Here is a 13,369-nt window from a genome sequence, read left to right as displayed (position 1 = left end):
CATCACATGTAATGACAGAGAATTGATAGTATTTTATTGATTTATAATATTTACGTTAAATCTCAAAACTTACGAGACGGGAAGAAAAGATGAAAGGAGCAGGGAAAGGAGACAATGAGGGTGCCAAATGAAACACATCTAAGTCTTCATGAAAAATGTTATGAGAAGCTACAGATTGTGGAGGTTCAGGGTCTCCCTGGAAAGCAGAGACTGATTTCCGTTGTTTCAAGAGATGAACCATTACTTTGTTTTCCAAGTTAGATTAATTCCGCTGATGTTTCGAGACACATTTTATTACAGCGAGACGCTTGTAACATAGAAGAATTTAATTAGGAATGATAGTGAAACTTAAAAATAATGTAGAAACTAAGAATCTGATGTTCCTTGAGTGTCACTGGTAAATTTATTTTATCTTCCTTGTTTTACGCGCCTAGTTCCGTAGGCCGAAATTAAGAAGCAAATCCCCATGATCGTGGAACGTATCAATAAATGACATTACAACAGAAAAGTAATAACAAATAAAATAAAATGTTTTTGTATCCTAAAAGACGATAAGCTATAAGTTTATATAAAGGCAATCAACAATGTAACTCAGGAATTAGCTTAATTTTTCAAGGAACTCCTCCACAGAATAGAAGGAGTGGCTTGTGGGGGGAACGCTTCAGTTTAGATTTGAAAGCACATGGATTACTGCTAACATTTTTGAATTCTTGTAGTAGATTATTAAAAATGGATGCAGCAGAATACTGCACGCCTTTCTTCACAAGAGTCAAGGAGGTACGATTAAAATGCAGATTGGATTTCTACCGAGCATTAACAAGAAACGACATTAAAGAATATATGTACTGAGAGGCCAATGTCAGAATACCCAGACTAACGAACAGGAGTCGACGAGAGGTTCGTGAACGTACATCAATTATTGACCGAACCGCCCAATTCTGAGCCAAAAATACCCTTTGAGAAAGGAAAGAGTTACTACAAAATATAATACCATACGTCATAAGTGAATGAAAATAAACAAAGTAGACTACTTTTCGTGTCGAACTATCGCTTACTTCAGCTGATTTTCTAGTAGTAAAAATGGGAGCACTAAGTCTTTGAACAAGATCCTAAACATGGGTTTTCCAAGGCAGTTTACCATATACCTGAACACTTGGAACTCTGAACTGTTTAGTCTCCCAAATCAGTTTGTATTCTTTGTAAACAGAATATCAGTTTCGTTGAATGGTGCGTTAGCAACTGTGAAACGTGACCTTAGTGTGATTTAGCGCATGAGCATAGGTGTTGAACTGCAGTGCCAGTGTTGCGCACAACATCCTCTATTATCAAGCTAGTTCGTATGCAAACATAAACCCTATGTTTGAGAACAGCTATTTATTGTTGTTATTAATGAGAATACGATATAGCAAACATAGTATGAGGTAATCCCACCAGGATAATCAACTTGGTCGAAGGTTTTGCCTGCTTCTTTTGTGTTTTAGTTTTCAGAGAGAGCTTTCAAATGTTTCTGTTTGCTAATTTGTTGTTGTGTTTCGGAGGGGAGCCACAGAACTAATCACATTTCTCTTTTCAGAGGCTCTGCATATTTTTTGATATAACGTACTTGCGTAAACTATGAATTCCCTGCCCACTCTGCCCCCTGACCCTGCCCCACGCCTCAGCTGCCCGACGGTCAATGAGATGGGTCGAACACGAGGTTTTCAGTTTCAGAACCAACAAATTGCCACCTCACTGACGACGGTACAACAACTATTGGCTGCACAAGCTGCGTCGGCTGCACACCCACAACTGACCAACCAACCAGCCCAACAAGTGCCGCCGACCAGTATGCTACCGTTCCGGTAACTGAGGGAGACGGAAGAGGAGAGGGTTGAATATCCAAGCACATTGTCGAGTTCATTGTGTTCAGGGTACTGTAAATTTACAATACTTCCTTTCGATTGCGGTATCAATACAAAAATTATTCCCGACCACGTCTCGTGACGAACTCAGCTATAGCCAACTAATTTCTGCACTAATTCAATACTATGTCCAGCAAGTCCAAGTAGCTGCAGCTAGATATCACTTCTTTTGCTTGCAGAAAAAGCCGCAACAGACGTACCGCCAGCGGTGGACGGAGTTAACGGGTATGACTAGCAAGTGTAAATTTATGTGTAGTTGTGGTAACTTTTACAGTAATTTAATAATAAAGAATGCAATGACATTCAATGTCCCAAATAGTAGAATAGGGGAACAGATCTTAAAGTACTCTGATCCATCAATTTCCCAAGCATTGCAAATCTTACAGCAATATGATTTGGATGTGTTAACGGCCGATTAGTTTCATGGGGCCCTGATTTGTCGGGTCGAGTCGCTGCTTGTTCGCGACCGCCCAAAGCAGCCACGACGAGTGCGTACTCAGTCACGCAGCACTCACGTAGTCATGTAAACAGGCCTATGAATTTAGCGAAATCTTGCCCCAGATGTTTTGCTTGCCATAAAAGACAAGATTGCCTGTCTCTTAACGCAAAGTGTTACACGTGTGGAAAAAAGCCATGCCCAAGCAGTTTGTTTGAACGGCACAAAAACGCTAAATTTGTCCGCTCCCAGGAAAGACAGACTCGAGCACATGCAGTGAATGCTGTGCTTTCAAATCCTACAACAGGTTCTGACAAAAGTAAGATGAAGGTTGTGCCTCCTTCTCGGCCTAACGCTGTGCAGCGACGTTCTAACAAACTCTTTGTCTGATTACGAATTGCTGGCCCTGTGTGCACTTTCAGTTAGCCACAGGTGCCTCAGTAACTTTGCTTAATCGTGCCACGTATGAACAGTTGAGCTCACCACGCTTTTCTAAATCTACCAAGCACCTCAATTCTTACAGCGGACAGTGCAGTTTACCTGCCACTTACAAATCTCACACTAGGACAGTGAATTTTACTGTGCTGAAATCAAGAGACGGTGAGAACATATTCGGTTTAGATGCCTCTGATTAGTTTGGACTTAGCATCCGAGACAATGTACTTTTAGTGTCTCCTTTTGAACCAAAAGAGAGTGTCGAGTCGAGTTCTTGGTTAAAGAATTTCCTGAAACACAATGGTCGTTTAACAAGTAATGCCCCACATTTTTTTCTCAGAACATATTTATTGTTAAGAGTCAGACACTGACAATATACATCAACATGTCTTGTCCATATCCTATTTTCTACGGACTCTCCAACACGTTCTTTGGTCGTACTCCAACGTTGCGGAAGTGCCTGCTGGTAAAAGCGCACGAAGTGGTGCACCCAGCGTTCGTCCCCCGTAACGATCCGTGACAGAAATGCGTCCCCGTCGGTCTCGAAAAGCTCCAACAGTTCAGATGAAATGGCCTTTCTTTGAATCTTGTGGTCCGCTGTGAGCATTCGTGGAACCATCGTGAGCACCTCTGAGTATCCGAGAGTCTCCATTATTGCAGACGCACTTCCAATGCTGACTGACATCTGTAGAGCCAATTGTCGAGTTGTGATGCGCCGGTCGACACGAATAATGACATCCGTACGACTCAGCACGTCTGGAGCAGTGGCTGTGACAGGACGTCCCTAGCGTGGCTGTTCATCGACCTCTGTTTCTGCCTTTCCTGAGGCTGTAACTTTCTTTACCCATCACCAAACTGTACTCCTATCAACTGCAGCATCGCCATACACTGTACACAAACGTTTACGGATGTTCACCGCGGTTTCCTTTTGTGCACACAAGAATTCAGTGACAGCACGCTGCTTGTAACGTGAGTCGTATGTAGACGCCATTTTGACGCTCTACTACGGCTCTGCCATTTGCCAGAACGGTTAGACACCTCACCGGCGCACAGAACAAACATCAAATGTGAAGCACCAACAAGGACGTTTGTCCATATATATTAACGGCTTTTTTAAAAAAAATAAATAAATGTGGGGCATTACTTATTGAACGACCCTTGTATTTTCAGAAAGAATGGGAAAAGCTAGTAACTTTGTAGCATACACTGAAAGACAATGCACAGGCTACGTTTTTCTGGACCAGCCCCTTTCCAATTGCTTTAAGAGACAAAGTAGCCAGTGAATTGAATGAATTGCAAGATAATGGTGTCATTGTTTTGTGGTCGCTTTCGCATTTGTGTTGATTACAAGTCTACAGTGAATCCAGGGACAGTAGTTGACACTTCTCCATTGCCTCGACCTGAGGAACTCATGGACAGGCTCGGTGCAGGACGTTACTTTTCTAAGACAGATTTGTGTGACACCTACTTGCAAATTCCATCGGATGAAGAAACACAGAAAGTTTTTGGTGTTAATATACACTTAGGCCTGTTCAAGTACTTGCTTTTGCCCTTCTGCAGTGCTTCCGTACCCGCCATTTTTCAACGTTACTTAGAACAGCTGACTGCAACTACCTTGACGATGTTGTTTTTCTCAGCTCGTACAATAGAGGAACACATTGCAAATTTGCGTTCTCTTTTTCGAGTGTTGTCAGAAATGCAAGATTCAAGTGTCGCTTCGGGAAGTGTGAGTTTTTTCAAACTGAACTACAGTACTTAGGTCATGTGATAAGCAGTCAGGATGTGCACCCCCTCCAACTCATTTGCTTGCAATCCATGACCCTGTTCCTCGCAATGTGTCTGAACAGCTGTCAGTACTAGGCAAGATGACGCACTACATTCGGTTCATACCGAATGCCGCTCAGATCGCGGCTCCATTGCACCGCTTGCGTCCAAAAAATGTGTCTTTCGTGTGGACCAAAGACTGTGAAGACTTATTTCAGAAACGGAAAGGAGGAGGAGGAGGAGATTAGCGTTTTAACGTCCCGTCGACAACGAGGTCATTAGAGACGGAGCGCAAGCTCGGGTGAGGGAAGGATGGGGAAGGAAATCGGCCGTGGCCTTTCAAAGGAACCATCCCGGCATTTGCGTGAAGCGATTTAGAGAAACCACGGAAAATCTAAATCAGGATGGCCGGAGACGGGATTGAACCGTCGTCCTCCCGAATGCGAGTCCAGTGTGCTAACCACTGCGCCACCTCGCTCGGTGAGAAACGGAAAAATGCCTTGCTTAGCGACAGATGTTTAGTCAATTTTGAGCCTGCCAAGCCAGTCTTTTGCAAGTCGACACTTCTTCCTACGGGATCAGCGCTGTACTTTCGCACGGATTTGTTGCAAAAGCCAGACCCATTGCTTTTGCCTCAATGTTATTAACTCAAACTCAGCGCAATGATTCTTAAACCGAAAAAGATGCTCTCGCTATTGTGTATGATGTGACAAAATTCCATCACTATTTGTATGGTCGCAAGTTCTTTTTAATGGCAGATCACAAGCCTTCGCAGTCCTTGTTTCATCGGTCAAAGCCAGTTCCTACTCGCACTGCTCAAAAGTTGCAACGTTGGGCATTGCTGCAGGATCAGTATGAAATTGTGTACAGACCGACGGCAAAGTATGGCAATGCAGACGCCCTATATCGCCTTCCGAGTGGCCCAGACTCTGAATTGCTGGAATCTCTTCCCTTGCACCACCGAAAACTGCACAGGCCACGGAAGCAGGCCCAGATCTGAAGATTTGGTTGCACTACATTCGCACGTCTTGGCGTCACTCAGTGTACAGTACCCATAATTCAGCTGTGCGCCGATATCGGCATAACCTTTGAGTTGAATAGAGTGTGATTCTAGTTCAAAATGACAGTGAACAATTGCGTGTTTTTATTCCCAAAGTCTTGCAAAAGGATGTGTTGCGATTGCTCCACCAAGAATATGGGAGGAATTGTTCACACGGTTGTTAGCGCGCCGGCTCTATACTTGACGGGCCATGGACGCCCACATTGAACAGATGACGTTACGGTGTCGCACACGCGCGGAAAACCAATCCGCTGCGCCACAGACATTCTCAGCTTGGCCTGAGACTCAATCGCCATGGCAACGAGTACACGCTTGACTTTGCAGTACCATTTTGAAACTCTCATTGTCTCATAGTGGGAGACTCTTTTAGCAAATTCCCATCTGCGGTGCCAATGGCTTCTACCACATCACCTAGCACCATTCGAGCATTGTCCTCCATATTGGCACAGAAGGTGTGCCAGAACTACTTGTGTCGGACAACGGATCACACTTCACTTGACTTGATTTTGAACAATTTTTTTGAATTAAATGGCATTCGGCACTTAACAAGTGCTCCGTTTCACCCGCTGTCCAACGGAGAAGCAGAATGCTTCATACACACTTTTAAACAACAATTGGCCAAGTTTCGCACCACCGACACACAGGAACAGGGGCTACAACTCTTACTCGCCTCGTATCGCTTACACCCACGAGATGGAACGTTACCGGCGGAACTTCTGCGTGGCCGCCGCCATCGGACGCTGCTACACTTCCTTCACCCACCGCAGCATCCGGCTCCACCAATGGTCCGCAAGTATTGCCCCGCGCCACGCGATCTCGTTCTTTTCAGGGTTTATGGCAACTGTGGGTGCTAGGGAAGAGGCGTGATCCAGGAATGCAATAGCTCTTTCGTGTACTCGATTGCACGCCCTCTTCACCGCATGTATTTAGGCCGCTGCCGCTGACTGGAAGGTCTCATTATTCACTCGTAGAGCAGGATTATTTCGTGACTAGTACTTTATATGTCTTCAAGAGGACTGTTATTGATGACATTGTACCTCCATTGCCGGCAATGGAGGGTGAAGCTTTGACAATGCCAGCCACTCGTGCTGGCGAAATGTCAGTAAAATCATCAGACGAACGTCGGCCGACGAACCCGAGACAGAAGCAAATAGGCAGTTTGTCAACAACTGGCCACAAAAGCCTTAACAATTTTGTGTTTACTCAGTTTTGCAATACAACTTCTTACTGAAGAATTGAAAGGAAATTCTGTACCACTGTCTGCAATATGTGAATGTAAAATATGTGGGGAAGCTTAGCAGCTACGGAAATGACCTGGTGGAGTGGAAAAGGTCTGGTTGATGCACAAGTGACAATAGTCCTGTGTGATGAGTAAGGGGTCTGGGCCGAGAAGTGCTGTGGTTTATTACTCGTTAGCAGTAGCGGATCACTGTGGCTCATATTTTTGGACGTTTGAGGCCAGAAGGGCTTAAGAGCAGTATTTATGGGCCTCGGATGCCGTATTTGGTGACAATATTATCATGGCATGGTCCTGTAAAATTGTAATTCCGACGCCAAGAATAGGGCGAGTCCAACGGTACTGCCATGACTGCATCAGCGCCATGGTAACAACCACCGGTGGCAGAAGCCTTCCACTAAATTGTTTATATTTGGCTTTCTGGAAATGGAGCATGAATTTGTGAAATTTGGTGACTTTAATAGTATTTGCTAAAAACTCTATCTTACACCCGTGATTATCCCAAATCAAAAACCTGGACAGAAATCCTATCCTCGTGAATTTAATTCCGAGTGTCCTAATTTATTATGGACAGACTTCTTGGGCAGCTGTAAAAATAGTTATGATTGCTTTCTAATGTGTGGAGTTATAGTGTGTTAAGTTCAGTTTTAAAGTTTGAGAAATACTCCACTTCCAGCACATTTTAGACCAATCTGCAGTCATTTTCTTGAATAATTTGTCTTACTTGAAAAGCTGCCTAAAAATAGTAAAGTTAATTTGAAATGAATAAGATTATTAATTGTTGCATTTATGCACTTTGATCAGAATTACAAAGTTTATCAGTGTTCATGTAATGAGAAAGTATTGAAATTTATTGTTGTGTTGGCATTTGCACAGTCAAATATATTTGAGAAGTTTAAAAGATTGCGTATCAAAGCACATTTGTTATTTAAGGAGTTCTAGTTTGTTGTGCTTTACTTAATAATCGTTTATGAGGATATGTACCCTTTTCATACAGACTTGTGTAGTTCTGTTAATGAGCACGGTTCTTCAACGAAAGTTTAAGAGCCTCATGTACTAAGATAGTTAGTTAAAGAAGAAAAGCAAAGGCCCCTTCAGAGCCAGTGCAGTTAGATTTGCATTCTGTTTAACTGTTTCAAACGAAGTTTAAGAAAAAAATGTTTACTGTGTTAGCTATTCTAATGCAAGTTGGTTAATACACAGACATAGAAACCCCGTACTAAGCAATAATGTTATAGAGTATGGTCATTAACAGCCTCCCATGACTTAAATCAGAATCATTTCATGCTCTTCTCTGTTCAGTATTGCTACTAGATTCATGTGTGTTGGTGATTTGTTACGTAAAATGTTGCATCTAGTTCATTTAAGGTACGTGTTGGTGAGAGGGATATGTTACTGTTTGCTGTCTCATTGGCCATTTGTTTGATTTTCAGATTAGTAGTGCATTTATCCGCAAGGTTAAGTTACTGTGTTATAGTTTGAATTGGTGTAAAGATAGAGTTTAGTGTGTGTGCGCCAAGAAATGTTAGGTTAGCCTTAGCACTGCCTTCTGCTTAATTATATTGCTTGATACAAGAATGCCTAATTAGGCAGGCGTCCCATATTAATATGTAATGTTACAACTTGTTTTGTGGTGGGAGAACGTCTGTTCCTGACCCACCTGTTTACTGTTGGTTATACTCCGCTGGAGAGTTTCGGAAACGAATCCCTGTTTGAGTGTTCTGTCCCCATTAGGTTATCTCAAGGTCAGCTTTCTCAAAAATTCCTCACACAGGTATAACGTTAGCATCGGTTGACGTTAAACGTAAACAGTGTTACCATTACAAATACATTGAAATCGACAAGGATCAATATAATTAGCTTCTTGTCGATTCATAGCCAGCTTTAAGTTGCCGTGGTGCTGTAGCAGATAGAGTGCCAGACTGGCGCTGGAGGTCCCGAGCTCCATCCCATGTAGGAGTGGGGTTTTTTCCTCGCTTCAGTCCCTCCAAAACGGCTCCAGGTCCACTTAGCGTTCTGTCGAACAGAATAGCCAGTTTTAAATGCGCCGTCACTTTGTACAACGTAGTGTTGGTCTTGTGATGTTTTCGAAATTAGATAACGCTACGTATTTCAGTTCCTTCGAGCATATAGAAAGAATAAATGTTAGTCTGTAATCAGATACTTTTCTTTGTGAGAGATTTTATTTTAGGCTAGCTTTGAAACATTCTCTAATAACCAGAGCGTTGCAGTTTTCTGGTCTTCATGACGTATTTCCCTTGTTGTCTAACTGAATGCTATTGATTTGAGAATATGGGAGACACGAGGAAACCACTGAATAACGGCTCTCATTACGTATAACATGCTTAGGAGACAGCAGCAGCAGCAGCGCATCGCCTGTAAAGGGCAATCTGAGACCTCATTCAGCGTCTACACATAGGCCAAAAGAAGTTACTGAAATATGTGTAGTTATCTGATTGCAAGTCCGAGCGCTTTTAATATCATTCTATCTCTTGTAGGTTACTTTAAAAAACTGAAGCAAATACTTTTGCGACGACAAGTAAATAAACATAGCGTTACCTGCTTCGCACCAACGGCCAGTGAATCCGTAGACGCAGGCGCAGCGGTCATCAACGATGCAGCGGCCGCCGTTCTGGCAGGGCTCCGAGCACAGAGCTGTGGACACAAGCAACATCTTTCTTACTTAGATGGCCCACTGCAGCTGCGTTAGAGACGCTATACCACCTTGTCGCTTCAAGCGGAATCTACCTATTTGGCTAAGAAATGGAACATCGTTGCTGCTGAGAAAATCTCAATGTGAACGTCGGAAGCACGCTGTAAGCTGCGCTGAGAAAGTCACTAGCGCAACAATCGGCTGAAAATAATTGTCGTCATATCTTCGTTAAAGATACAATACTACGTAAATTAATGGGATTTTGCGGATTTCGGTCAGTTAGCATACTTGTCTCGGCTCGTGTGCTATTACCACGTGAATGAGAATTTTCAATTCCTTACAATGAAAATGAAAGAAGACTATGTATGTCTAACAAGATAAAAGCTGTGGCATTAATTCCGTGTAACTCCAAAACTGGAACTTCGTAAGCTCAATAAGGCTGTTCGGACACGTTGCTGGTTCTCTATAGGTAGGTTTCTTACCGAGAAGACTGCAAAAACTGCAGGAAGATCTGCAGAAGACCGACGATTGGTGCAGTAGTCAGCCGCTGTCAATGACTCTCAGAAACAAATCTTCACTTCCAAACGTTACATTCAAATGGGAACAATTTCTTTATCGGCGAAAAGATCTTTGGAAACGCTGTCCATTTTCTTCAAAATAAGCCTCGATTGAAGAGCTGCTTTCCAGCACAGTAAGAAACCTAACAAGCAATGACAATGTCATCATTCTTCAACAACCTACACCGCTTGTTGCTCGACAGAAGGCAGATCATTAAAGGAACAATGAAACGGTAGGGCCGACCAAGAAGAACATGTAAAGGGCCGTCGAAGGCTCGGAGTTGTCGCCATTGCTGTTCAATCTGTACTACCCGAGAAGGAAAGTGAAACACCCAGAAGGCATGGTTGGATGCCAATGTAATTTCGTACACGTACACACCAGGAATGTAAAAACTGAAACTTGCATACGGCATTGTTGGGCGGGAGTCCCCTGCTGGGATGTTCGACCGCGTGGTGCAAGTCTTTTTATTTGACACCACTTCGGTGACGTGCCCGTCGATGATGTTGAAATGATGAAGCCAACATATGCACCACGCCCTGAGCGGAAAAAATCCCCAAACGAGCCGTGAATCCAACCCGGGACACCGTGATAGAGAGTCAGCAGCACTGACTACGAGATCAGGGGCTGCTGGCGGCACATATGTACAAATGATTCCCTATGACAGGTAGAACGGTCACCGCAGTGCATTGGTGTTGTTCGTGTTCAGGGTTGTTACCAGACCCAACAGGTTACATAAGGGGCGTGAACAGCGAAGGATGTCGAGTGATCACTGTGGAGAAGGCGGAGGAGCCGTATACGCGCGTGACGCGTGAGACTGGGTTACCGGCACTAGACAGAGTTTGGAAGGCGCCTCAGAGTCGATCTCCATTTGGTTAACTGGCCCAATCGTGTAATATACAGATATGTGCAACACACGGATGTGACAGTGGCCGGCACTGGACTGCATGGGAATTTTTCAGAGCAGGCGTACTCGCCACCAAGGTGCCTAACCACCAGAAAGAAGGAGAGCCGTATTTTGCACTGAGGCCGTCGTAACTATTTCACCTCTGCACCTGCTGTCAGGAGAAGAAGTAACATTCTATGCACACCGTTGGCTGGAGACTAGCAGTAACCAGTTACCATTGCCAGCCAGACGCTCGAACCACTTTAATTCCATCTGTCACATTAAAACCGCTATATCTTAGGGAACTGTGATATAAATAGCGTTCCGCAACTGTGAAACCCTGGTCTGGTATAAGAGAGGGTCCGATGGCCCTAATCAGATCAGGTTAAATAAATAAATAAAATTAACAATATATAGGGTGTCCATAAAGTTCTAATACCATTTCAAAAAATCATAACTTGGAAATTAGTGCTTATAGAGCATTGTGGTTTGTTGTAAAACATTTAGCAGCTCTCAAAGAATTTTTATGTTTTGCCAGAAGTTTGATGAGGGCCCTACTCGTGCCTCATAAAATTTTAAGGCGATAATTCGAGTTCTGCCCATGTACAGGTCAGTATTGCAGAATCAACAGTTCTGATTGCTTCAGTAATTCGTGGTGCTGCGTATGTGCTGCGTGTGTGTGTAACGCTACAAAAACAAGTCCAATGGCGTGACACTGGAAGAGCATGGGGCCACGCGATAGGACCACCACGACATAAGACCTTATATCGACTGCGGATGCATCTGCTATGGTTCAGCAACACAAAGTAGCCTAGAGACACTAGATAAGCGCCAGTATTAAGCCGTGAGCGTCTGTTCTAGAGCCTTCAAATTGACTCCAACTAATTCTTTGTTGGTAAAAGTAAACGAAGCGCTGCTGGTGATACGCAGGAAATATATCACTATCAAATTCCTGTTGAAAAGTTTCCACTTCGTACACTACAGTTTGCTGGCAACAATTGGAGAAATCGCTTTGTCGATGACAAGAAACAACCGCCCCGAGCGAATTTTATTTCGAAGCTTTAACTCTGCCTGATTACATTGCAATTTCCCCTCAATTTGAGCTACTTCAGCTCACCTTATACTAACGGCTTAGTGGAACTGAACATTTACATGCCTCTTCGATACATCCATTATATACAGAATAAGAAAATTTTAGCTGATAATTTAGCAGAAAGGCCATTTACATAGATAGGTCTAAAAAAAAAGACGGGACAGGAAGTGTATCCGCAGTGGGCAACTGAGGTGTAAATTGGTCTAAAGTAGTGTACATATTCACTGCAGAACTTACAACTATTTGAGAGAAATTTAAATACCTCCAGTATGTTAAGAAAAAGTTTTCATCATTTTATAAGATTCGCACTCAGCGTAGATTCTGTTTTACTACGATGTCAACAGCACCAAAAAATCGAGTTACCACATTACGGAAGAAGTTAAGAGGCTTACCGTCTAAGTAAGACTGTCATTACGTTCTGGCTGAACGGAAATAAAGAAGCATATACTCTGGCCAAGTGAGCTGTACACACTTGTTTAGTGAAACTCTAAAATGCCACCTTACAATATCCTCCATATGTCATGGAATGGGGCGCAAGGGAATGAAAACTTGCACCAATCTTACGAAAGTAAACTGAGACACGAGATTGCAATGATACCTGATCTTCCATCATGCTCTCGGTACCAAAACTGCAGATACAGCAGAGACTTTATAGTGACAATGATATGACTTCGATTTAACCATGGAAGATTCTGGCAGTAGTAGGGTAAGGTACTTTCTGGAGCGAGTGGCCCATTGTTCCCCTTATGTAAACAAGACATGACCCTTATGTAAACTAACCAGTCACTTGGCTGATGCCATTATGCGAATAAAATGATAACAGATGCTTTGATTCTAAAGTGAACAGACCTCTCACTCTGACTAATGTCCTTACGTAAACCAACTGGTGGCCAGATGCACTCTTAAGTTATGTTTATGCTAGTGGAATTTGTGACCCACACGTAAAAATAACGGTCACTTTTGCCCTTTCAATTTGCCGCCTTCCCCTTTCCTGCCCCCCTCCCCCATTCATCTTTTCCTTCTGGTCGAATAAAAAACGGCGGGAAATTAATATGGGCATTATAATATTGGCTGAGGCATAGTAGTGTATGTTGACTATAATTTATTTCTTAATTAGCGCTATAATTTGTGTCACCCTGATCATAATGACTATAAACTATGACACAATGTTATTCCAGTTATCTTGATTAACTAATTAACCCTTTCATTGCTGTGGGTGTGCTTACGCATCCAACTACGCTGCTTCCCAGGTGCTGTGGCCATGAATACGTGTGCCACGTGGGCTTTCCTGCAGTGCTATGGACGTTTGCATGCGTCTTGAGCCGCCAACCTCTCACTGGTGGGGACGC

General features: G+C 43.3%; 1 protein-coding gene across 1 annotated transcript in view; it reads right to left on the bottom strand.

Moving 5' to 3' along the window:
- The window catches only part of LOC126282212 (fibrillin-2-like), a 687,537-nt gene that overhangs the window by 404,895 nt on the left and 269,273 nt on the right, over positions 1-13,369 (bottom strand). The window contains exon 5 of the mRNA XM_049981761.1: positions 9,393-9,488. Coding sequence (XP_049837718.1) covers positions 9,393-9,488 — 96 coding nt within the window. The remainder of the gene's footprint in view (positions 1-9,392; positions 9,489-13,369) is intronic.

Source organism: Schistocerca gregaria, chromosome 7 (genome assembly GCF_023897955.1).
Source record: "Schistocerca gregaria isolate iqSchGreg1 chromosome 7, iqSchGreg1.2, whole genome shotgun sequence".
NCBI classification, from domain to species: domain Eukaryota; kingdom Metazoa; phylum Arthropoda; class Insecta; order Orthoptera; family Acrididae; genus Schistocerca; species Schistocerca gregaria.
The sequence above is the reverse complement of the archived record's forward strand: the minus strand, read 5'-3'. Positions and strand labels throughout refer to the sequence as shown.